Raw genomic sequence first — 27,364 nt, 5'->3', positions numbered from 1 at the left:
ACGATTCATGCTGAATACCTGCTTTCCTTCTGGGAGTCTGGAATTTTGGCATATGTTAGGAAAAGGGTGCCCTGGATGCTGACTCTCTAATGAGCTTATCTGGTAGACAACATTTTACATATGCGGCCACAACTAGTTGCCAGGATAATTAAGTGTGTTTTGTGTGACCCTACTGAGAGAAGACTTTTGGAAGCTTATATCTGTTTTCTCCTGGACTTTACTACATGTACCTTTTCTCTTTGCTGATTTTTTGTGTATACTTTCACCATAATAAATCATAATCATTAGTATAACTAGATGCTGACTGCTATATGTCCTTCTAATGGATCATTTAACTAGGGAGTGGCGTTGGGGATCCCTGACAGCCGTCTAGCCAATCCAAAAAGATTGAGTAAGCTTAAGTCTGGAGTTAAGAAAGATATTAGCTGAGATAATAAAATTGGGAACTGTTCCAACAAATTAGATTGGGTATGTCAAATCATTTTTCTGGATGAGACCACCTTACCATGGATAAGGAGAAGTAAACATCTCTGTAGATAATCAGCTATTCCAGTGTGTGGAATTAATGAAGATAGGGAAATTCACAAAAGGACAGTGAGAAGGAGTGCATAGTGCAAAGAGAGGAGAACCCAGAGAGAATGGTGTTGGAAAATCTAGGGCAAGAAGATATCTCTTTGCCATCAGAAAACTGGTCCTGTCATTTTTCACCCCGAAGTCTGGTTCCCTTGCCTATGGAAATATAATCCAAATGTCTGCTGGATTAAAATCCCCCGCAGACAAGGTAACATACCTTTCCTTCCCCTCTACCTCTGCTGCTCACCCTTATATATCCTGGCTATGTTAAGGAGTTGCCATAGAGTTACCTCATCTTTGGCCAGAAATCTATCAGAAATGTATATTAAACAGCATCTTCCTCTCCTGCCCTGTTCTGGTGATCTATTGCCATAGTATTAAGCATGTCAAAATTTATTGGCATAAAACAACGATGATTATGTTCACAAGTATCTGAGGCAAACACAATAATCACTGCGCTACAGAAACAAGGCATAATCTTGTGTATTAGAAACAAGGCATAATCTTGTGTATTCAGAGAGGGATGGATTTTCTTTGATCCACCATGATGGTGGCTTTAGCTGAGTAGCTTGAATGGCTGGAGAGACCTGTAGCAGCTCAAGTAGAGACAAATTTTGTGGGCCTTGGCTCTGGCTGTTAGCTGGGTTACTTTGGTTCTTTTTTATGGGTACTAGTGCTGGAATGTCCAGGATGGCTTCTTAACTTACATACTGATGCCTGGGCTATGATGGGTGGAAATGGCCTGATATCAATCTTTGTCTGTCTGTCTGTCTGTCTGTCTGTCTCTATCTCTCCATTGCCTCTCCAAATGGTTAGGTTGAACACAGGAGTCTCTGGTAAGTTGAACTTCTCACATGGCAGCTGGATTTTTTCAGAGTGAACATGCCAAGAGGCTCAGACAAGTCTTGTTATGACTTAGGCTTAGAAGAGCCAGAGTGTCACTTCTGCCACATTAGTTTGGTCACACAAGCCCCTAAATTAGCCCAGAGCCAAGGGGAGGAGAATTAGAATACTTAGGTTTAACTTCTCAGTGAAAGGTGTAGTAAGACATTCCCAGCCATTTTTAGGCATGCTCTGATTCCTATTTTCCAATGACTACTGCTCAAAAACTCATTCTAGAATCTCACTGTGGTTACTGTTTTCTAAAATAGCTATAGGTGATGGCAATTCAGGGTCTCTATCTTCTCCAAATATTTGCAGTCTATAATAGGGTGTTAAAGAATTGCTAACTCCTTGCCTAAGGGTTACACAATGGTGCCCATAATTTTATGACATACTTTTGTAACATTCTAGCTTGACCATACCTGCAAAACAGTAGTGTCAATATTGTATTGAAATGAGTTGATGTGTATTTCTTCCTGCCTAGACTTCCAGCTCCTCCTGGTAAAGGATCATGTGTTACTCAATGTCTGTGTCCTTAGCACCTAGCACAGAGCCTGGCACATAGGACTCAAATACATTTCCTCAATAAAATACTAAATAAATGGGCTTATCCAAAGTTATACTTTTCAAGAATCAAGAGAATCAAGAGATTCTCACTCTAAAGTAGATGAATAGCCTTAATATTTCCACATTGAAGAATAAATGATCAGAAAAAAATTTATGAGTTTAACTATATGTTAACTAACTAGAATGTAAATAAAAAGTTGAAACATAAAAAAAGAAAGAATTTTATGAGTTTGTATGATCATAATCCGAACCTGGGGGAGTTATTTATTTTTTTTTTTTAGCTAATTTTGAGATGTCTATTTTTTCTTTTGATAAGGAAAAGTACTAGACAGGACTGTTTGTAAGGATGAAAATATATTGTCCTATTATCATGACTCATATATGTAGTAATCAAACATCTAAAAATAACACTTTCATTAATTTACTGTTAGAAGAAACATGTTTCTTGCTGATTGTTGTGCTTACTATTTTCCCCCTTTCTATGAATTTTATTATGATATTAGTCAAACAAAAAAATGAGTGTTCACATCTGATATGATGAATATGGTTTTATGGTCTTCACCATGTATTGATCACAGATTATTTTTAGTACTTCCTGATTTATATGTGTAGACCCACTATGATACTTATTATAGTCATTTAGTTGTTTGATTTTATGAGAAAGGAAAAAGTCTGATAGGTAGATACATCCACAATAAGAATAGTGCACTTCTTTCAGGAAATTTAATTTCCAGACCAAGAAAACATTCAGTAAGTTGCTCTTGTAAAAATAATTTGGTGTCCCAGTGGATAGCATCTGATACAGATCCACTGATAAGTACCAAACCTCCTATTATTTTATCTAGGTGGGGTATGGAATAATTTAATAGTGTCATTGAGAATATACAATGCTCCAAATAATTTTCAATGACTAGAGGTTTTAATAGTAATTTTAGAAACACTGGTTGGTATATATTTGATTCCAAAGTACAATTTTAATAAAGTTAATATTTTGAAGTACTTGGTTTATAAAGCAATTTAGTTTATAAAGCAACACAGATTGCTTTTAATTTTTCACCCATATGCTGTCCAAGGTGCAAATAAAATAGATCCAAGCTTAGACATTAATTTTTTATTTTTTAAAAATGTAAACTTTAAAAATGTAAACTCACATGAAGAATGAATTTTTATTTTTTATTTTTTATTTTTTAAGTTTATTTTTTATTATTTTATTTATTTATTTATTTAAAAAATTTTTTTTTCAACGTTTATTTATTTTTGGGACAGAGAGAGACAGAGCATGAACGGGGGAGGGCAGAGAGAGAGGGAGACACAGAATCGGAAACAGGCTCCAGGCTCTGAGTCATCAGCCCAGAGCCCGCCGCGGGGCTCGAACTCACGGACCGCGAGATCGTGACCTGGCTGAAGTCGGACGCTTAACCGACTGCGCCACCCAGGCACCCCTTTAAGTTTATTTTTGAGAGAGAGAGAGAGCGGGAGAAAGCGAGCAAGCACGGGGGAGGGAGACACAGAATCGGAAGCAGGGTCCAGGCTCTGAACTGTCAGCATAGAGCCTGACATGGGGCTCAAACCTATGAGCTGTGAGATCATGACCTGAGCAGAAGTCAGACGCTTAACCGACTGAGTCACCCAGGCGCCCCTAAACAATGAATTTTTAAATTCAGTGTTCTTAAAATAATTTAGGTATAGTCTTACCTAATTACATGTGGCTTCCTGTGAGTATAACCTTAAGTACATTCAAAATGGCTATTCACAATGACAAAACACATTTCTGTATCTCCAGAACTCAGAGTAAAAAAAGGTATATTTCTAAAACATCTTCTAATATTATACTTTTTACCTATAAAATAACAGGAAATACTTAAATCAAGAACTGAGCCTGCAAAATAAATGACGTATTAATCTGTAGTATCAGAAAGAATATATCCAAGTTGTTCCACCATTATGTAGAGTATATGTAGTCTTTTAAAATTATTATTTATTAGTCACATAGAGGCAGTTGAAAAAAGGTTAAGAGTACCACTATAATGTTATTAACAATGACATCAGGCATTCTGAGTTTTAACCAGTGTATAGTTGAAGGACAATAAACAACCAAGATCGTTATGATTAGAACCGTCCCCATTGTCTAGCATTGTCCCCAGCATTGACCTGATATCATGGCCCTGCCTTCACCAAACTTAAGAGAAAATAAGGGAAGATAGAATAGAGGGGAATTGGATAGGATAAACGTAATAATAAGAGGTGAGATATAATTCAGACCTTTGAAAAAAACCTATGTGCCATTTTAAGAGATTCACTACTTAAATTTTAACTGTCATGTTTCCCTATATTTAACAAAATGCATGATTATGATAAAAAAGAAGCTTTAAGTGTCTGTATCTTAACTTTTATGATGAAGTTAGACCAGAGTTAGTTGATGAGATTACCATATGAAAACTAGAAAATAACCTTGCACTCAAAAGCATCTGAAAGTAACTGTTGATTCTATTAATTTTATTATATAATACTTGAATTAAAAATAAATGGGGGCACTTGTGCTGAGCATTGGATGTTATATTTAAGTAATGAATCACTAAATTCTACAAGTAATAAGTGTGTGTGTGTGTGTGTATTTGACAGTTTGAAAACACTTAACTCTAATTAGCATTTAACTATTAGATGTTTAACATTTCTTCCCCTTTCTCAATTTTTGTATGACATTCAGGCAAATGATTATTTTCTGTGAACATCGCCAAGATTTTGGATGGAGAGGCTATGGTTATGCTTTGGCACTTTTTGTTGTAGTCTTTTTGCAAACCTTGATCCTTCAGCAATATCAACGTTTTAACATGCTCACTTCAGCAAAAATTAAGACAGCTGTAATTGGACTCATCTACAAAAAGGTAAAAAGTTAAGGAATTCTCAATTTCTAAATGGATTCTTTCATTGTATGCTTTGAAATAGCATATAGTATATTAAAAATTCTTAGAGTGCCCGTTGAATATACATTTATTTTGCTTTAAAAAACTTTGACTCATCAATACTGGTTGTATTAATTTCTCTCTATGGTTCTCTATAGTCCTTACAGTCCCTGAAACTTCTAGTGAGCCCTAATCCAGGAAACTAGATGATGGTTTCTGTCCACTGTTGTGTCACTGAACTCCTCCTCACAAAGTGAATAGCCTTGAGTATTTTCATGTTTGTCTGTGTTTATGTACGAACATTTCTTCCTTTCATGATCATTTTCTTTCTGCATGCTACTTTTTTCTTCCTGTGCTCACTCTGCTTTCTCATGCAACAAAGCCATCTTTCTCTATGCAGTCATTATCTGCTACTCTTTCATTCTGTGCCTTGCCTCTGCACTGCACCCCCAGAAACGAAACCTGGCTGATACTTATACTTGTCATAACCCTGAAGTTTAATTTGTTCTTTCTTGAAAATACAGTTTTAAATACCACCTCATTACCATCCAGAGCCTTTTATTTACATCATAATTAAACTGTTAAAGAGCTTATTTACATCATAATTAAACTATTAAAGAATTTCTTCCTTCCAGTAGTTATCACTTGAATTATTCAATTAAGTGTATTTTGCATTCTTACTCACTACTCTTTTGTAAATTGTGGGCTCTTTAAGATTTGGAATAGAAACCTATTTACCTGTTGTACTTTTATCATCTGGGAGAGTGACTTTTATACATTTTTATAAAAAGCTGGATGTCTGAGTAAATAAATAAACAAGCCACTCCTTCAAGAAATTAGGGGGAATTATTAGCGTATATAATTGATGTGTGGAACTAAGTGCAGGTTTTATAAGAGGTCAAAAGAACAGGAAATCTACAATGATTGTGTGCGGTTAAGGAAGGTTTCACATAGAAAGGAAGCCTTGAAGTGGTCTTTGGGAAAGGTGTAGAATTTGTATGAGTGGAAGGAAGTATTACAATTTGGACTGAGCTGGGCATTAAGCATTACAGGCCATTTGGCCATATTGGGCCAAAATGGGAGTATGGAATGGTTTTAGGCCAAGTGCTGGGTCATACTGCCACAGTCATAATTCTAGAGGCTATAAATTCTGAGAAATCCTAATAGGGAGGAAAGATGTCAACAAATCTAGGAATCAGTTTAAATGTTAACACTTGTCTTTGATATACAGTCCATATGGAATAGGATTTCATTCAGTGATTAAAGCATTGGAGTTTGAGTGTAGGATTTGGGTGGATTTGCAAATATGAAAGAGGGGAATGTGGTAGAAATTAGAACAAGTTGTCAAATAAAAAGAAGAAAATCAAGCATTGTGGGTGACTCTTACAAGGGCAGAGAGACCTTGGAGATAATAATGTAAAAGGTCACACTGGCTACAGGGAGGAAACCATAGATTCTTTAGAGAGATTGTTTAAGAACAAAGAACACTCAGGATCAAAGGAGTATATCAATCAAGCCAGCTCAGTAGACCTTGCCTTAGGGATTATGATTTAATTCCAAGTCCATCAAACAAGCAGCAGAAGACATTACAACCTGTTGTGATAACCTGCATTGATGCACTGAGGTAGCATGTGCACATGCCACTGATTTTATAAGGGTGGCATTTTTCTGAGGCCCCTATCCTACACCTTTCTAGAGGGAGTCTCTCTCCATGGAACTAATTAGGGTAGTTAAATTTCTCTTCTCTTTCTCTTCTTTGTCTCTTTACAGGTTGTAGAATTCTGATTTTCATCATACTTAGATACTCAATGTCCAAAATGTCTCTCATAGTGGCACCAGATACCCATATTAATCTGACATTGGCTCTAATTCATCAAGGACTTGTTTTTAGAGTGGGGTAAACCTGATCTCAGATCCTGTTCTTGTTGAAGAGGGGAGCTGTTAGGACTTTCTTGTTCTCTGTCCATTCACATGCTGCTCGTTTGGAATAAAGGTCAGGGCATACCAATTTTAAGGTTTGTGGAAAAAGCAGGGACCTCCTTCCACTTGATCACTTTAGGAGTTCATGAGTCTCAAAGCTCAGATTTTGTTATACCTTAGCTCACAGGTACGGCTCCATGACAATTCTTGAGGTCTAAGAAATGGGATATGTTTCAAAAGCAGCATCAGTTATCCTGGATTTAATGTGGGCAGTCTGAGAGCATTCCTCTACCAAACACTGTCCAGTAGAATCTTTGTGATTTTAAAAATGGGTGGAGATGATCAGAATGTATAAAACTTCTATTTAAAAAATAAATGTCATGGGAATATAATGTGTAGCATGGTGACTATAGTTAATAATACTGTATTTTGTATTTGAAAGCTGCCAAGAGAGTAGTTCTTAAAAGTTCTCATCACAAGAAATTTTGTAATTTTGTACTATGTGTAGTGATGGATGTTTAGACTTGTGATCATTTTGCAATGTATACAAATATTGAAGCATTATGTTACACACCTGGAGCTAATGTATGTCAACTAAATATATCTCAATTTTATATTAAAATGTTTTTCATGTTTGTTTATTTATTTTTTAAGTTTATTTATTTTGAGAGAGAGAGAGAGAGAGAGAGAGAGAGAGAGAACATAAGCAGTGGAGGGGAAAAAGAGAGAGAGAGAATCCCAAGAAGGCTCCATGCTGTCAGCATGGAGCGCAGTGTGGGGCTTGAGCTCACGAACCGTGAGATCATGACCTGAGCCAAAATCAAGAGTCGGTTGCTTAACGGACTGAGCCACCCAGGCACCCCTTTGTTTATTTTTGAGAGAGAGAGAGAGAGAGAGAGAGAGAGAGGTGGGAGCAGAAAGAGAAGGAGACATAGAATTCAAAGCAGGCTCCAGGCTCCGAGCTGTCAGCATAAAGCCCAATGCGGGGCTTGAACTCATGAACCGTGAGATCATGACCTGAGCCAAAGTTGGACACTTAACCAACTGAGCCACCCAGGCACCCCAATACATCTCAATTTTTAAAAGAGGGGGGAGAAAAGGAAAAAAGAGAGATTTGGGACATGGAGTGCTGACAAAGAGAACAGGTTTGAGTTAGAGACCAAAGTTTTGTTTTCCATTGAAGGAATAATATGAGGATTTGAGATATCTGGAAAAAAATAAAGTGAAATAAAATAAAATTTTCAAAACAATTTTTTTAACTAAAAAAAGTACTACATCCACACTATCTGGTTGGGCAGCCACTAGTAACATATGATTATTGAGCCTTTGAACTGTAGCTAGTAAGATTAAGGAAGTGAATTTTTAATTTTAATTAAATGTAATAACCACACTATGGTTACATTACATTAGCTAATGACTACCATATTGGATAGTATTACAGTGCCTAGACTGTCTACATTTGTACTTTAAAGATTTATTCTTACCTTAATTGTGATAATTATAAAATGCAAAAAAATTGATAATATATATATATTAAATTTTTGTTTATTTATTTTTGAAAGAGAGAAAAAAAAAGCATGGAGGAGGAGTAGAGAGAGGGAGACAGAGGATCTAAAGCAGGCTCTGCGCTGACAGCAGAGAGCCTGACACGGGGCTTGAACTCATGAACTGTGAGATCATGATTTGAGCTGAAGTTGGACGCGTAACCGACTGAGCCACCCAGGCGCCTCAGATATATTTTTTTAAAATAAAGACACTCTACTGTGGTCAGGATTAGGAGAAGCAGAATCCAGATCCTGCACGTAGAGTCAGAAAGATAATTCTGGCATATTGTATTGCATGCAGTGGAATTGAAGAAGAATGCGTTCTTATAAATGTTACGAGGGTCTACCTTTAAGTACACCTTATGTCATTAGAAGTATAGTAACTTTTGGTTTAGAATCACTGGGTTAGGAATTTTTAGGGCCCTTCCAGCTCTAAATTATGTGATTTCTGTGACTTATAGCAGCATTGGTCAGGAAAAATGTCATGGTTAATATTGCATAATATTGCACGACCTACGTCTGAAGGATGAATTGCATGAGGCAAAGGCTCTACTGTTGAAAATATATAGTGGGAGGGAGTCCACAGATGAATACATGGCTTACTCAGAAAATGATGAGTAGATTAATGTAGCTAGAGATAATATTTTATGAGCAGGATGGTGGGGAGGGTTAGGATGGTAAGAAAGAAGGGATTGCAGCTCATTTTTTTAGAAGCTTGAAAACTACATTGTAAAAATGTACTTTAGTTCTAGAGGAAGTTAGGACTCATTTGAGCCATAGGACAGATGGATAATCAGGAGAAAGTAATTAAAATAGGTTGGGTTGGAAATAAAGAATATTTTAGAACTATATTAACAGTTCTGGAAGTAAAGATATGAACCAGAGCCATGGCAGTGAGTCTAGAAATGAAAACATACATTAAGAGGGAGAATGTGAAATGGCAAACATATTTCACCATCAGATGGTAAAATGAGATACTAGTGAATTGAGTTCAGTGATAGTCAAGATATCTCCAGTCAATAAGATGTTTTTAAAGGCTGGGGCCATACCTGGCTCATCTGGCTCTTGTTGGAGTATAATTCAATGTATGAAATCAATGACGTTTCACAATGTGATGAGTCACCTACCTGTGCTGTGTGTGTGTGTAGACTAGATAAGGACAATATTCTACAATATTCTAGAAAAGAAATCTCAAACTTGGATGGAATTTAAAAATAACAGAGCTTTGTGAGTGTGATTATGATTACAATATGACTGTTAAATGAAAATTGGCTAATTTTCATTTTGATTGCAGAGTATTTATAAACTCTCAACTTTTCATATGGTTTTAGATTTTACATTTTTTTCCCTTTTACCTCAGTGTTGCTTTCTCTCTTTTATAAGGTTAAATACTTTTTACCAGATAATTCTTCAGTATGTTGCACCATCCAGTATACTTGTGGTGTCATATTGCAGTATTCTTCCAAATTGTTTTGTATAACAAAGAGGCAGTTTAGATTGTGTAATTTAGGAATAAATGGTAACTAAATTCCCCTTCATGCCTTGTGAATTTTGTCCCTCACAGAAATGTAAAAGTTTAGTTGGCAGAAAAAAATATTGAAAGAAAAATCAGTGCTCCTGATGTTAAAAATGCAATGCAGAACAACATCCATTTAGATAGTGCCCTTTAATCTTAATATTTTGAAAGCAGTTAATTTTTAAAGATAATTTTCTTTTGTATATTGAAGAAAATATGTGTAATGAATAAAATGGGGCAGACAAAATGACAGCAATTCATAATTCCAGATTGCAAAGGTAATCATTGATGTAATTTCCTCTAATTATTTTACATGATGCATATATATGTGTAATATACTTTTTTATAATCTATTATTTATTTCATAATAGGTCATGACCAAACATGTTGAGAAAATACTTTGTTATATGACACAAACAATTTAAATTCATAGCAGAAACTTTCATATATGTATACACTACACTTTTTCCTACTACTGTCATTTTTTGCCTGATTTACTTGTCACCTTGTTTACCATCTTCACTCATGATACATATGGTTCACTCAATGTATATTGGAGTTCTTTTTCCACACATTCTTATTTTTTAAAAATTTTTTTAACGTTTATTTATTTTTGAGACAGGGAGAGACAGAGCATGAACGGGGGAGGGGCAGAGAGAGAGGGAGACACAGAATCCGAAACAGGCTCCAGGCTCCGAGCTGTCAGCACAGAGCCCGACACGGGGCTCAAACTCACGGACCGCGAGATCATGACCTGAGCCGAAGGCGGACGCTTATCCGACTGAGCCACCCAGGCGCCCCTCCACACATTCTTTATAACCATAGCAGTATTGTCTTCTGACTACAGATTTTACAGCTGCTGCCAACCCCCACCTCTTAACCCCACCATTTTCAGATAACCTGTTTTATTTTAATTTTACTGTGTTTGGGTGCTTGTATTTCTTTTTTTTTTTTTTATTTTTTAAAAAATATTTATTTATTTTTGAGAGAGACAGGGAGAAACAGAGCATGGGGGAGGGGCAGAGAGCCTAGAGAGACACAGAATACAAAGCAGATTCCAGGCTCTGAGCACTCAGCACAGAGCCCAATGTGGGGCTCAAACCCATGAGCTGTGAGATCATGACCTGAGCTGAAGTCGGATGCTCAACCGACTGAGCCACCCAGGTGCCCCATAAGTATACCTTTCTAAGGATAATTTTAACATTATAGAATTTGCAAATTTTACCAGGATAAGAGAAGGTACTGTTTTCTAACTAAATGACTGGTACTTCCTGATTGCTTTTGGTTTGAAATATTTTCTTCAATCAGAGAGATTGTCTTCTGTTTTATCTTTAATTATTTTTTATTCTTTACTTGTAAAGTAATTGTTATGTATTTATGTGTCTACATATATATATATATATATGTAATATACACACATGTGTATAATAGATACATACAAACATATATGTTGCACTCTGTTTTAAGCACTATTATGTACATAGAAATAGATACATGGTCAGTTATAGATATGGATGTAGCTGTCAATATAATGCTCACATATGTAATATAAGGAAACTTAAAGTCAGAACAATTGAGTAACTTACCCACTGTCAAAGAGTTATGAAATAGTGTTACTGGCTGGCCCTGGACCCCAGGCATTTCACCCTAGAAGTTGGTTATTCATTAATCTATATTTATAAAGAAATATAAATGTATTTGTAAATACATATTAATATAAATACATATTTATATTAATATGTATTTATATATTTATAATATATATTTAATATATTCATATAAATATAATACATTTAAAACATATTTATGTAATATATACATATATGTGTTTATATTTATATTCCATGAGTGTATACCTACCTGAAACTCCTCCATGCCTTAAATCTTTTTTTTTTTAATATTTCATGTTTAAAATATGTTTTCTCTAATATCTGGGAAAAGTTTTTGAACATATCTACTGGTTTAGGAATTCCATTTTTGGGGGCGCCTGGGTCGCTTAAACAGTTAAGTGTCTGGCTTTGGCTCAGGTCATGCTCTCATAGTTCGCGAGTTCAAGCTCCACATCAGGCTCTCTGCTATTAGCACAGAGCCTGCTTCAGATCCTCTGTCCCCCTCTCTCTCTGCCCCCTCCCCTGCTGTCTCTCTCTGTCTCTCTCACTCTCAAAAATAAACATAGAATTGAAAAAAAAATCCTTTCTTGTAACATCCATTTGGACTTTTGGTGCCTCCACTGTAATTTTAAACAATTTGACACTTGTATTTTCAATTTAAATTATTCTTTTTTGTTTTTACTCATTTTAAACAGTTATCGTGTTCTTTTGCTATAAGATTAAAAAGGGATATTCATATATTTCTCATGTTTCTTGTGATATATTTTGTTCCAATAGGTCATTTATTTGATTCCTTGGATAATTTAGCTACTTTGAACTATTCAATCTGCTAGTATTTTCATAAATACTAAATACTCTTTAACTTTTCCTTCTATAAGTGTGAGAGAAAATAGTTTATAACTTTTTATAATTATAAGTTGCTGGTGGATTCTATTAGAGATCAATGGTCCGCTCTTAAGAAATGTTATAGACTTAATGAAATGAGAGTTACAGTTGTAGGATTTCCATGGTTTCATTTGGCCAAATTAGGCGATCAGTAACATGTTAGGGGAAGGTTAAAGAGCTGCCTTTGGGGGAGACATGGCTAAAGCTTAATATCATAATGACTAATGTGTTTTTCTTTTTTTTCCCCCTCTTGTGGCAGTAGTAGTCATTCTGTTTTATCACTAGCACAACTGTCCCCCCATTACTAGTCAGTAATAGAACTGTTTCTAATTTACTGTGTAGAAATGTAAACAAGGATTGAACACTGCAGCAGTCATAAATGTTAGGGGGATTCTGGAACCTTATGATGCTCCCTTATGATATGGATATGGATATGATACAACCTTATGAGGCTGTGCAGACCACCACCCCCCCTGCCCCCAAGAAGGTTGTACCTCCCTCTTACATGAAGCCCTCCTGCTTTAAACTCAGGAATTATAGAAGAGTGCCACTGAAAGTCGTACCTACTTATTTTTAATATGGGCCTTTTCTTTGGCTTTTTATTATTCATTTGTTGAAAAAAATAGACTTTGAGTGCTTCCTATATCCCATTTACTCTTGTTAGCCCCAGCTGTCTATCCTGTCCCTCTTTAAATCAGTGCAGTGGACGTTCCTTAAAATTCTTGGCATATGAATGAACTTTTGCCTGGCTTCCAGTACAAATACCAATTCCCCACTACTTTTGCAGTTTATTTTTTCATTTCACTGGGAATTTTAAATGAGTGGAGCATTAAATAAATGAATTTCTAACATCAACCTTAGTAAGAGTTACCAATAATTAAACTTGGGAATATTGAATTCAGTATACAAATATTAAAATAATGTGCATAGAGACAAAGTGAGAATTGGGCCTTGGAAGAAAAAATGTATTTCCATCTGCTCCACGAAGCCTTTCCAATATTTTTATCTTTCTAAATTCCCATAGCCCTTCTTAGCTATTTTTATACTTACTATCATTCTGTGTGGGAGGTATATGTGTGTGTGGGGGGGTGGTGGTAAGTAGACTCCACAACTAGATTATAATCTTTTTGAGAATTAGGATAGTGTCATTTTTAAATTTTCTAGTTTCAAGCATAATACTATTCATCAGCATGCATTAGATATTTACTGATTCTTTTATGTACCTTGTATTGATAAAATTTAGATGGTTTAGCATTTTAGGGGTGCCAACGGATAGAGAAGATCCTCAATGCTAAAAATATAAAATAGATTTTTTTGTGTGTGAATTCCACACCCATTGTGGGGCTTGACCTCATGACCTTAAGATCAACAGTCACATGCTGTACATATTGAGCCAGCCAAGCACCCCTAGAACAGATTTTTTTTAATTTTGTAATCAGCAATTTGTAGAGGGTTCTTAGTGAAGGTATTTGTTGGGAATACAAATGTTACTCTCTACCAATATGCAGTGAATTTTAAAACTATATGTTTTGATCAATAATTGTATCTTCCTCATGTAATAACATTAAAAGTTCTCAATATTTTATAATCCTAATGCATAAATAATCTTGTACGTTTTCCTAAATATATTAAAAATTGATATTAAAAGTTACCATTGTTTGATGATAATAATGCCCCAAGTTCTACAGAACTCTTAAATATTTTGCTGCTTCTTTTTTTTTTTTTTTCCTAGGCCCTACTTTTATCTAATGTCTCACGAAAGAGGTTTTCAACTGGGGAAGTTATTAACTTGATGTCAGCAGATGCCCAGCAGCTCATGGACTTGACCGCAAACCTCAATCTCCTTTGGTCAGCCCCTTTACAAATCCTGATGGCCGTATCACTGCTTTGGCAAGAGCTGGGTCCAGCAGTGTTGGCAGGGACAGCAGTCCTGGTGTTGGTTATACCAATAAATGCTTTGGTTGCAACTAGAGTAAAAAAGCTAAAGGTAAGAAAAAGACTGCATCCTGTTACACGTGTTAAACAGAAGCCAAGTTTTCTGACTTGTGTTGACAATAACCATCTAGCAAATTCTGTATATGTGGAAATAACCCAACCTTGTCATTCATTCATTCAACCAATATCGATTGGACATCTGTTCTGTGCTGAAGTACTGCAGTGAGGAGAACTGATGAGTTCCAGCTTTCATTGGAGGAGAAGGCATTGAGAAATGAATAAATAGCACAATGCCAGATGTTAATTTGTGTACGAAGAAATACGAATTAGGCTAGGATGATAGAGTAACAGAGTGCCATTTCACATACGGGATAGTGAAGTCCTCAGGAAGGATATGATATATCAGCAGGGTGAGGGAGGAATCCATGTACATGTCTGAGAAAAAGATTTACTAAGCAAAAGTAACAGTGTGCACACAGTCTAGAGATAAGGGTGTGCTTGTTTTGTCTGAAGAGTGGCAGGGAGGCTGGTGGGTTACAGTAAGCAAGGAGTGACTACATCCAGAAAGTAGTTGGTAAGTGATTAACTGAAATAATTTTAATATTCTTACTTTACATTCACTCAACTTACTGTTAATACCTTATTTGACGTCTGCCATGTACCAGACAGTGTGGACTATGCTATACTGTAGAAATGGAGAAACAGGACATAGTTTACTGCACCAAAAAACCACAGTTTAAGGGGAAGGACGAATGGTTTCATGTGTTAAAGTAAACACACACATGCAGGTGTATTGCTTATGACACTTATTTTATTATTTTAAATGGATAAAAGATTAACACTATCTATGTACTGACATGGAAATGTGTCAATCACATATTAGGGGGAAAATAAAGAAACCTATGTATGCAGATATATGTGTATATTATGCATACATGTACATATACATAACCCAATTTTTTTTTAGTGTTTTTAACCTTTATTTATTTTTGAGAGAGCGAGCGAGACAGCATGAGTGGGGGAGGGGAGAGAGAGAGGGAGATATGGAATGTGGAGCAGGCTCCAGGCTCTAAGCTGTCAGCACAGAGCCCGATGCAGGGCCCAAACTCACAGACCATGAGATCCTGACCTGAGCCGAAGTCTGACACCCAACAGACTGAGCCACCCAGGCGCCCCAAATATTTAAAATGTGAATATACCTATGCACATGGGTGTGATAGAGATAAGTAAATGAAATGATACAGATTTAGATATAAATGAATTTTTATAGGCATAGAAATAATCTAGAGATGAAGCACCAGTCTTTTAAGAATAGTCACCTATAGAGTAGAATTAAATGGAAGGAGGGAGATTTTTCACTAATTACTTGAATACATTTAAGGGATGAGGATTTACACCTTCTTTTATATTTTTCTGAATTTTCTAAATACAGATCAATCACCAAATAATTACTAAAATTATTACCAAATAATTACTAGAAAGGTGACTAGTCTTTAGAGATGAAAACTAGAAAATACCATATAACTATGAAATAATTATGAATTACTAACACAATAGTATTTAGAATAACAAGTTTGTATTATAATTAATATTTTTAAACTAGCTTTTAAAAATTCTAGATTTTAAATAATTTAAATTCAAACTTTTATAAATTGAAATACATTTGGGGGAAATTTCAAAGAGAGTACAATATTATGTACAAATATACTAAACAGAAAATATGCCTCTAATCACACAAATAGTATTGTGGATAGTAACTTGTAAGTGTGTAGTTTGTTAGATATACAAATACTGTACTTATTATTTGCCAAAAAAGAATCAGTATTTGAAAATATCCATTTTAATAACTTTAATTTCCAAAGTATTAATACTCAATATAGTATACTTATAATATACAGACTTTTATGTTTATTCTGTTATAAATAAATATATATATGTATATATATATATCTAATTGATAAAATTTGGGGAATTTAATCCCATTTAAATAGAATATGGATGGATATTATTTTTTTATTCAATTTTAAACAAATTACATGTAAATAAATAAATTTTCTATACTATTTTGTAAAGTATGCACTTTGCTCTTATTCTACTGCTGGCTACTTTTAAGTTTTAAAATATCTACTTATAACTAATTTTTACCTTTACCAATGAAAGAATATATGAATATTTTATGATGGTTTTCAACTAAATATTATATAAAATAGAGGGAAGAGACTGTATTTTTTTAAAAGGCTGTAGCAAAGTAAGTTAAATTATTAGCAACCTTTGTCAAATATGCTATCATTTTCTTCCCCTTAAATAGAAAAGCCAAACGAAGAACAAAGATAAACAGATAAAACTACTCAATGAAATCTTACATGGAATTAAGGTAATATAAAAGGAATGTGATTTTAATTTCACTATTTAGAATACAGTAATGTTAGTGAATAAATGAATTTTTTACCATTCTCAATATCAAAGTAATGAAATATATATATTGAAGGAAAGTAATGAAATATATATATTTATATGTATATATGTGCAAAAAATACATATGAGTATATCATATAAACATAGGATACACATTATCTACCATTATATCATAGGATATAAACATTCACCATTACTACACTATAAACATTCATCAACACTATCATTATAAACATAGGATATGCCCGTTATATGTACACATTGATTCACATATATAGGTATACACACACACACACACACACACACACACACACACACACACACGTAATTGTTGGCAGAGTATTTCAAGTCTCATGTATAGGAATTCTTATTGTTAAAATAGCATTTAAATGAAACCAAATAAAATGCAGGTATTTTCTTTCTGTTTCTCACCCAAGAATTAAACATAAATATCCCCAAAGAGACAACATATAACTTGTTTTAAGGGGTTGTGTGGAAGAGATGGAATGAGGCAGGCAAGAGTGGCAATGACATTATCATCAGGTTGAAGGCAGGTTTATATGGGGAAAGTGATGAAATGTCATTCAGGTTCTTTTAGGTGGAATGGAAATGATCATACAAATGGTATTTTACAAAATGTATGTTATAAATTATTTATCCCTAAGATAGCTACCCCCATTCTACTAATATTTTCTCTTTCATAAAAGAGTGCAACCTCATGAACTTTCTAGATAGATAGATAGATAGATAGATAGATAGAATTTCAAATTCTGTTTCACCTAGATTATACCATATCAGATTTTTCTTTTTTTAAATTTTAATGTTTATTTATTTATTTTCTGAGAGAAAGAGAGACAGAGAGAGAATGAGAGCAAGCCAGGGAGGAGCAGAGAGAGAGAGAAATCTCAAGCAGGCTCTGCACTGTCAGCACACAGCCTGATGTGGGGCTCAAACTCACAAGCTGTGAGATCATGACTAGAGCCAAGACCAAGAGTCCAGTGCTTAACTACTCAGCCACCCAGGAACCCCTAGATTTTTTCTAAAGGACAAAATTTGTAAAGCCCACATGGAATTTCCTTCTGGAATTGACAATTGCATAGGAAATTTTCTGTCTTGTGCATTTATCATTACAAACATAGGATATGCCCATTATATGTACACATTGATTCACTTTAGGAATCATTAAAAATTCTGCTCTATTGTACTGTGTAGAACTTTCACAAAATTGAAAACTACTGAAGTGAAAGACATTGTTAAAGATACCTTGAAAAGAGACTGATATGATTCACTTACTTATCTGAATATAAGAGTAGCCTTAAGTAGCTCTGAAATTTAACTCAGATTAAATTACTGAATAGCTGATATTCTGTAATAAGGTCATACACCCCCAAAGGAATGTTATCCTAATGCATCCAGTACTTCTCAGTGGGTTAATTGATAACCCCTGCATTCATACAAAGTGTAACAATGTATGTTTATAGGTTGTAAATGCTGATATTGGGGGGGGGGGGGGGGCGGGGGGGCTCAATTGGTTAAGCGTCTGACCCTTGATTTCAGCTCAGGTCATGATCTCACAGTTTATGGGTTTGAGCCCTGCATCGGGCTGTGTGCTGACAACATAGAGCCTGCTTAGGATTCGCTCTCTCTCTCCCTCTCTCTAGCCCCTCCCTCACACTGTCTCTGTCTCTAAATGAATAAATAAATAAATAAAGATTGATCTTCATAAAAGGAAATTTGTATTATCAGTAAGACTGGGACAGTGTAGATAAAATAAAAGAACATTTCCTAGATATCTGAGCAAAGTCAAAAATTTGAAATTAGTTCCAGCAGTGAATATACTAGACAACTGGTAGAGGACCAAGTATAGGGAAGTTTAAAGTATAGGATAGTTTGTAGGTGTGGGCAGTCAGCATCCCTGGGGTTTGGGGGAAGAAAACAGATGCTATAGCCTCTCTCTGATAATGATAATAGCTCTCATTTAGTGAACAATTTTTACGTGCCACGTGCTGTAATGATCACTTTGGATCTGTTTCCTCATGCAATTCTTAGGAACCCCAAGAAAATAACTTCTCATCTTCATTTTCCAAATAAGGAAACAAAGTCTCTGAGAAGTTAAGTGTCATGTCTGAGTTCACAGAGCCAGTGAGAGATTTTTAGGGTTCTCCAGAGAAACAGAGCAATAGGATGTATGGGACTGTATATATTCCAGTTTACAATCTCAGAACACTAGTCACCTTTCAGAAAATGGCTTGAAGTCCCATGCCATCAGTGTTCCAGAAATTGAGAGGCCATAGAAAGGAGCATAGCTATTGGGAAATGGGAGTGGACAGAAGTGAGAGCTGAACCAGCAGGAAGAGTACTAATATTAAGCTAGACAGAAACACTGTGGGGCTCATGCCCAGAGCTGAGATGTTGCTGAAGTCTGGCTCAGGAATAAGCTATTGGTGGATGAGAAGAACAGAAACCTAGAGAGGTGGTGATTTTCTACTCCCAGCCATCTACCCCCCAAAAACCCATAATAAAAAGAAATACTTTTTTTATGTTTATTTTTGAGGGAGAGAAGATAGAAAGAGAGCACGAGCAAGGGAGGGGCGAAGGGGGAGGGAGACAGAGAATCTGAAACAGACTCTGTGCTGTCAGCACAAAGCCTGACGTGGAGCTTGAACCTATGAACCGTGAGATCATGATCTGAGCCCAAGTCAGATGCTCAACCGACTGACCTACCCAGGAGCCCCAGGAAAAATTTGACCCAGGTGAAAATAGGAGTATTATTTGCTTTATGAGTTTAATGTCTTTTTTAAAAAACCTTTACAGTTGTGTGTATGTTGGGGGCCGGGGGAGTATACTGTGTATATTTGTATGGGAGCAGGTTTTTATTTCTTATATGATATTCAGTTATCAAATAGTCATTGTCTGCATCCTTTACAGATCCTCAAACTTTATGCATGGGAACCCTCCTATAAAAAGAAGATTGTTGAAATTCGAGAACAGGAGTTAGAAGTTCAAAAATCAGCTGGGTATCTTGCTGTATTTTCTATGCTGACATTAACTTGCATTCCATTCTTGGTGAGTGTGTATAATATTTCCTGTTTTGATTTTCAAATTTGGTCTGCAGATCACCTCCAAATTACCTGGACTTAAGGTGTCCAAAGTGGAGTCTTCTGTATCTGAAATAACATTTTCATGAAATGCAGTCGTTGATTTATGTAGATCAGAGAATGGAAGTTTTAAAGAAGAGGAAAGTATATGCATTCTCATTGCTCTGTATTTTTTACCTATAATACAATTTTGTTTCTTTACAAATTGCTCACAGATCGACCACTTGCCTTCCTATCCTTAAACAGTATAACCTGCATTTAAGAGTTTCATTTCAGGTATAAAATTCCTTGATTGGTGTGATTAAGCAAGACCCAAAGGCATACTATATGGAATTGGGAAGGGAATGAAGAATTATTGAGTGCTTCTCCAGCATGCCAGACAAGTTAATAGAGGTTGCCTTGTTTCATTCTTGCAATGATAAGGCATTGCTTTTCTCATTTCACAATAGGAAATGAAAGTCCATTCTACTTTGGTAATATCCTCAAAGTTATAGGATTAATATTCGGAGGCAAATTGATATGAACTGAGGGTGTTCTCTTTCTGTCATACCATGTAAGCATTGGGAATTCCATGCTATTTAAACTAGAATATAAAGTGCCTTGAGGTATAAAGCGATGACTGAAAGCCAAAGGAACACCAGACCACATAGAGCTGAAGCATCAATGTTAATCAAAGTTACCACTCCTGGTGGTGATGGGGGCCAGGGGAAGTTCCATATGTCTCCCTGGTTGGCAATTTTAAATATTATTATTTTTTATTTAGATAAATATATGAGTATTATGAAAATAAAAAGTGATATTTACATTTGGAATTCTTTGGTAAAAATGTCCAAGAAGTATTTGCTTAAGATAAGTCCTATGTACATGATAGCATATTCTCATGCATATATGAACTTTCCTGCCCTTTCTAAATGACACTTCCAAAAGTAAATATAAATGTTATGAGCCATGATTTATTCATACTTTCTTCAGTTAATTTTGTGACTCACAGAAAGTATAATCATTACATATGAGTCCGGGTGTATACATATACCATTGGAAAATAAATTTACATAATACTCCGTCTTAAAAAAAAAAAAAGATGTACACATTTTATTTATTTTTTAAATTTTTTTTAAGTAAATTTCTTCTGAGAGAGAGAGATTGGACAGGGGAGAGACAGAGAGAGAGAGGGAGAGAGAGAGAGAAAGAGAATTCCCAACAGGCTCTGCACAGACAGTGCATTAGTACACATTTTAAATGGGAATAATTCCAGTAGGAACATGATATCTGAAAGAAGGGAATTGGGCCACATGGTCTCAAGGATGCCGTTTTCTAAGATACACAATTGTATTATCTAAATGTTATTTTATATTCTTCAGCAATCATACTGAATAGTACTGGATTTTGGTAAACAACAATAAAAAAGGTTTTAACATTTTTTCCCCTATTTTGGGGGACTTTAACTCATACTGTTGTTAGCACTGAATAATTGAAGGAAAGAACATGTCTGTATTTTTTAGGTGTCCCTGGCGACGTTTGGCATCTATTTCTTATTGGATGAAGGAAACTTTTTAACAGCCACTAAAGTGTTCACATCTATGTCTTTGTTTAATATTTTGAAGCTTCCTTTGTTTGATTTACCAATGGTGATCTCAGCTGTGGTCCAGGTACATCCAAAATATGCTTAAACCTTAGAAGAGTCATTCATCTACTGAAGTCTGCGGTTTTGCACATTTTACTTCTGTGTCTTTTTTTTTCGGTATTTATTTCACTTTTTGTTGTTGTTTTACACTGCCTTCAAAATTAATCTCCCCGAATTAATGAGTAATAGGGAACATTAACGAATCGAAGGAATCATGTTTTCTTTGCCTATGCGTTTCTCCTATCAAAATGACTTTTAAGTGTTTCCATATAGGATATTGTTTTCATTGCTAAGTGTTAGTTTATTTTATTTAGCTTTTCAAAAGGTAGTGTTAGACATAATGCCATCAAAAGTCTCATTTTTATTTTCAGTTGAAAAAATATTTAGCTAGATGCTTTGTATGGAACTTGATATGAATGTTTCTCCAGGGTTCAGCAACATTTCATCTGTACTGAAGGAATAAGACAGGGAAACAAGTGCACTGATAATGTCAGTCTGCCAACAAACCGTGTATGCGGTATCTGCTTCAGCAGATCTTTATTGTAATCTCCAGTCACTGGGGGCTCTTTTAATATTATTATAATGAGTTGAAAGCTGCTAAAACCACAGGGAATGTGGAGAATGATCCCTTTGCGCTGAGATTTTGTGTTAAATTTTTTGAATGTCAGGTTTCGATTTTCTGGGTGGCCTCCATTGAATCCTCTTCCTCAAGTCTGAGTTCATAAGCAAAGTGAAGCTTTGCTAATTGGAACCAGCTCTTGAATCTATGAACTTTGCCTTTAAATTTTTATATGATTTGATGGGTGCCTGGGTGGCTCCATCTGTTAAGCATCTGACTTTGACTCAGGTTCCTGAGTTTGAGCCCTGGTTTAGGTGAGCTCAAGTCCCGCTTCCGGTGAGCCCCACCTCTCTCTCTCTCTCTTTCTCCACTCCCTCTCTGCCTCTCATGAGTTTCTCTCTGTCTGTCCCTCACTCACTTCTGCCCTCTCTCTCTCTCAAAAAAATTTTTTTTGTATTATTTAAGTAAATAGTAACTTATAGTTACTAATAGTAATGTAATGGCAATAATTATATTATTAAATTCTATTAATTATATTAAAATTATAATAGTAATAGTATATTATTTGAATAAATATGTAGTGAATACCAAGTAATCCATTTTTGTTTTATCATACCTTTTCTGGTTGTTATTTTACTAATAATGACCAACAGAGGGCATAGAAGTACTATTGATGTGATGCCTCTAACAACTTGTTTTCATGGCATTCTGAAAAATGCCATTCTTAGAATAAGTATTGTTTTGGTTTTGAAATTAGAATCTAGCTAAAGGTCTAGTATCTCAAAGTGTTCTCCAACTCCTAGTGGTACACTACTGCCTTCACTAAATAAATATGGAGAACAGTTGTCAAAAGAAAGGAAAGGAGAGGAGAGGGAGGGAGGAGAGCGGGGGGGGGGGAGAGGGAGGAGAGGGGGCAGAGGGGGGAGAGGGGGCAGAGGGGGGAGAGAGGGAAAGGGAGGAGAGGGAGAGAGAGAGGGAGAGGAGAGGGGAAAGGGGAAAGGGAGGGGGAAGGGGAAAGGGAGGGGGAGGGAAGGGGAAAGGAGGCATACCTATATTCCGCACTTGGTAAACAAAACCGTGGCCCAGTACATCTTATCCACTAACAATAGATATCTTCTAGCATAGTGTGAATAAAAACATACTAGAGATTTCATGTAAGTCAGTTTCAGGAAAACAAAATTGATTGTATTTATCCTAATTGTAGGTAAGCATTTTATAGCCTTTTTACGAAAACTAAATGTTATTATTGCCAAAACTATCATTTTATACTCAGAAGCAGAACTCATTGAACAATTCTGAAGTTGCTTTTGAAAACTAATCTTTCTATAATTATTAATGAATTAGTCATTATGGCTTTACTAGAGTGTTAAGGAGTAGTTTTTGGCATATATGCCTTCCTGCATATATGATGTTTGTTTTGGTCTTTGATCCTTGAAGCTGTTCTTTCTTTTTAGGAATGAAATTATTTATAAACATTAAAACAATTCAAACTAGGCTAACTGAAAATTTATATCAATATCTTCCATTTGCATCAAATATTTTTAATCGTACTGTAAAGTCCCAACAAAATTTTTTTAGTTGAAGCGCTCCTTGACCCCCAAATAAATTCCATCTGTGTTTATTCTGATAGACAAGAATATCATTGGGTCGGTTGGAAGACTTTCTCAACACTGAGGAGCTTCTTCCTCAAAATATTGAAACAAACTACATAGGAGGTCAGCATTTTCTCTGCCTTCAATATTTATTTGACTTCTGGGTTGAAGATAATTGGCTCTAAAATGCACCATTGTATTTATTTTTCTTCACAGATCATGCCATTGGTTTTACAAATGCTTCCTTCTCCTGGGATAAAACAGGGATTCCAGTACTTAAAAAGTAAGTCATAATTTGGGAAAAATTAAAAACAAAAAATATTTTAGCATTGAATTCTATAATGTTCCATATTTTTATTTCTTGGAGTTAAAAAAAATTTAATGTTTATTCATTTTTGAAAGGCAGAGAGACAGAGCATAAGCAGGGGTGGGGCAGAGAGAGTGGGGGACACAGAATCTGAAGCAGACTCCAGGCTCTGAGCTGTCAGCACAGAGCCCGACGCGGGGCTCGAACTCACGAACTGTGAGATCATGACCTGAGCTGGAGTCGGCTGGTCAACCGACTGAGCCACCCAGGTGCCCCATATTTCTTGCAGTTTTTAAAGCAGAAGATGAATATATTGAAATTTACAAGGCTATTTTTTTAAATCTCTCACAATACCTTTCATTTTTATAGTTTTTTTCCCTCTCTTGCTTTCTATTCATTTCCTCTGTTTCCTCTGTAGCATTTGTTGTTCACAGTTTGAAAGGTTGGGTTTTCATAGAATAGTGTAGTCTCATATGAATAGAAGCAATTTCAAGGATGATGCTCTAATTTATCTAGGAATATACATTGAAAACTGTAACAAGAACTTCCTATATCACTCTCTCCTTTTCTTGTCATGCAGCTTGAACATAAAGATTCCAGAAGGAGCTTTAGTGGCTGTCATAGGGCAAGTTGGATCTGGAAAATCATCTGTGCTTTCTGCCATGCTTGGGGAAATGGAGAAACTTACAGGAGTTGTTCAAAGAAAGGTAGAGCCAACAATACATTCATTCTCTATCTCCTAGTGTAATAGGCCATAGCCAACACATGGTTAGTGTCCTAAGAATTTATCAAATCAAATTGAAGATGCAAGTATGTAATGGGCATTTCTAGTTTGTAACAAACATTTCAATTTCCACAAAAATTGATTAGCTATGGATGGCTTAGTAACAGCATTCTGTCCTCCAAATACTCTAGCAAATCATTTATGAATGCTTATGGTAATTGTTTGATGATATTAACTGAATTGCAACCAATTATAGAGAAACTAATGTGATTTATATTTTAATTTGATTTGCTTTCTAATTATCATCCATTGCAAAGTTCCCTAAGTAATTACAGCCACATTTCTAAGAAGTCTTGTAGTTGCTCATGGGTAGGATTTTTGACCTAGAAAAAAATCAGAAAAATAATAATATTAATAGCTTACTTTTAAATTTCAGCCTTGGACTAGGGAGAGGACTACTCCAAGCCTTTTGTTCTATTCTTAAAGGTCAATAGGAATAAGAATTCAACAGGTTCTTAATCAGCTGTTTCTTTTTTGAAACATTAGACTATCTAATGAGTTTTTCCTTAGGTTTAACTAGCTCTTGGATAAAATACTAACCTAATACTAACCTACTCCTCACTTCTGATAAAATGGAGAAGTTCTATGGATGTGAGACCAGTTTCTTCACAGTTTTCTCTCTAGGAAGAATCAATTCCAACTCTTTTATTTTTCTTCATAATATGTATTTCCTCATATCCTTTTATCTTTCCTGATTCCAGCCCTCCAATGAATAGTTCTACATTTATTCTTCTCTCTCAGCATTACTGTTATTTATTTTAGGATCAACTATGATGTCTGGGACTTTTTCTGATACAATTATACTGAAATGAATAGCCCTACTTTTTAACCTTAAGTATATTGTGTTTGTAGCCCTGTGCTCTTCATAACAATTGCAGTCAGCCTTTTGTCTATAGTTGAAGATGATTGTACTATATCCTAGGCCAATAGTGTCCTTTAAAAATATTATGATTATCATATTGACTTTATTTTCATTTAGTCTCTTCAGCTATTTTTACCAAGCAATTATTGCACACATACTGTGTTCTTGATACTTAGTACAAGCAAAATAAACACGAATATGACATACCCTTCTTTTTACAGAGTTCATAGTCCGGTGAGAGAGATACTAAAATTAATTATGACGAGTATTTAAATCAGACATAAACAAATGGATCAAAGTATAAAAAACAACAGATTCTGCCTTGAAGAGTTAGAAAAATTATAGAGAGGAGGTAGCCTTTTATTTGATCTTGAAAAATAATTAGGAATTAATCAAGATAACAACAATATCAATTTTGGGTTTCATCTAATGCTTTAATGTGCAAAGACTTAGCCTGGTTCTTGGCAGAGTCAGATAGCTCCCTGTGAATTTTAATGGTTATTGTTATCTTTACTATGATTGTTGAGACTCTCATGGTAAGGTTTAAAGATTATTTCTGATACCTTTGAGGGTTTGAAATTAAGAAAATGTTCATGGTTATGCAAGAAACCATAACAGTGTTGTTCCTAATTATAAAGCTGAGAGAAAACCCTTTGTTTAAATTAAGTTAAGCTTGTGGAAGAGAGCAGATATTGTCTGTCAGTATAGTTGGCCACTTTGTCCTTCAGAAAGTTCTTTGGTCTGGAGCAGTGGCAGGACATGAGGTGTCATATATGAATTATTTCCCAAAACTTTTTTAATACTAAATTTATAACTATCATTCTTCTTATCTCTGATTTAGTAATAATAATTATAACAATAGACGTGACACTTTGTGTTTACAAGGTGCTTTTGTGTTTTATCTTTCTGTTCCTCAAGGTTTCACATGAGAATTTTTTGAGGAATATCATGTTACAATGTTCAACCTCCGGTCTCCTGGTTCTCAGTATCAAAGGTTCACCCCAGGCACCATTTATTCAGAGTATTCAGTGTTTGGTGTTGTTTGATGGAACATTACAGATTTGGAAGACCATTTTTGAATTAGCAAATCTTCTATTGTGGTTTTATTATTAAGAATAAAATGAAACAAAAACCCATTTTCATTTGTGTATAAAATTAAAATACTAGTATAAAAATTAAAGGAAAAACTTACACCTCTGTGAAAATGGATCAACTCTTCTGTAGTTCCAGTTATACCAGCACATCGAGTCTATACCTGTCAATGTAGTATTTAGTTTCTGTTTTATATTTTGTGCCATTTTTTGCTGTTCTTCAGCCTTTTTCTCCTGTGTTTTTCATCCTCTTTCCCCTTATCTTGCCAAATACATAGCAAGTGTTCAAAATCTTTATCACTTGAGAATTGATTTAATATTATTCTAATTAAAGGTTATTCAAGAGCAGTCACCTTTGTGTTCAAGATCAAGTCGGATCAGAATTACATTGTTTTGGATCAAAAGCCACTCCATGTCTTACATGCTCAAAAAAGAAGAATTAAAGTTAATCTTGGATCTTTAAAGTACCTGATAGAAATCAAAATGTTAATAGTTATATACATACGCATAAGTTCATAGGTCAAAAAGTACGTTCAGTGTTTTGCATTATTGTACAGCACACAGCAGTCAAAATAAATTCTTTAAAATCAATGTTTGGATAGAGTCCATGGGGTAGATTGAAAGGTAAGTCTCTAGTTCAAATACTGTGGGTCCTTTCTAAGAAAAGAAGGGTTATTTAAAAGGATATTTTATGTAG

The 27,364-nt window shown here is 35.1% G+C and overlaps 1 protein-coding gene across 5 annotated transcripts in view; it reads left to right on the top strand.

The window, feature by feature from the left end:
• LOC121036081 (multidrug resistance-associated protein 1-like) overlaps positions 1-27,364 on the top strand; it is an 89,102-nt gene that overhangs the window by 15,423 nt on the left and 46,315 nt on the right. For 4 of the 5 annotated variants that reach the window (XM_040484171.1, XM_040484174.1, XM_040484170.1 and 1 more), the window contains exons 5-12: positions 4,730-4,907; positions 14,133-14,387; positions 16,644-16,709; positions 19,679-19,816; positions 21,351-21,497; positions 23,662-23,746; positions 23,840-23,906; positions 24,511-24,637. In XM_040484171.1, the coding sequence (XP_040340105.1) occupies positions 4,730-4,907; positions 14,133-14,387; positions 16,644-16,709; positions 19,679-19,816; positions 21,351-21,497; positions 23,662-23,746; positions 23,840-23,906; positions 24,511-24,637 (1,063 nt within the window). The remainder of the gene's footprint in view (positions 1-4,729; positions 4,908-14,132; positions 14,388-16,643; positions 16,710-19,678; positions 19,817-21,350; positions 21,498-23,661; positions 23,747-23,839; positions 23,907-24,510; positions 24,638-27,364) is intronic. The other variant, XM_040484173.1, reaches the window with a different exon arrangement.

Source organism: Herpailurus yagouaroundi, unplaced genomic scaffold (genome assembly GCF_014898765.1).
Source record: "Herpailurus yagouaroundi ecotype Mexico unplaced genomic scaffold, PumYag 162, whole genome shotgun sequence".
In the NCBI taxonomy this organism is placed as follows: Eukaryota; Metazoa; Chordata; class Mammalia; order Carnivora; family Felidae; genus Herpailurus; species Herpailurus yagouaroundi.
The sequence above is the reverse complement of the archived record's forward strand: the minus strand, read 5'-3'. Positions and strand labels throughout refer to the sequence as shown.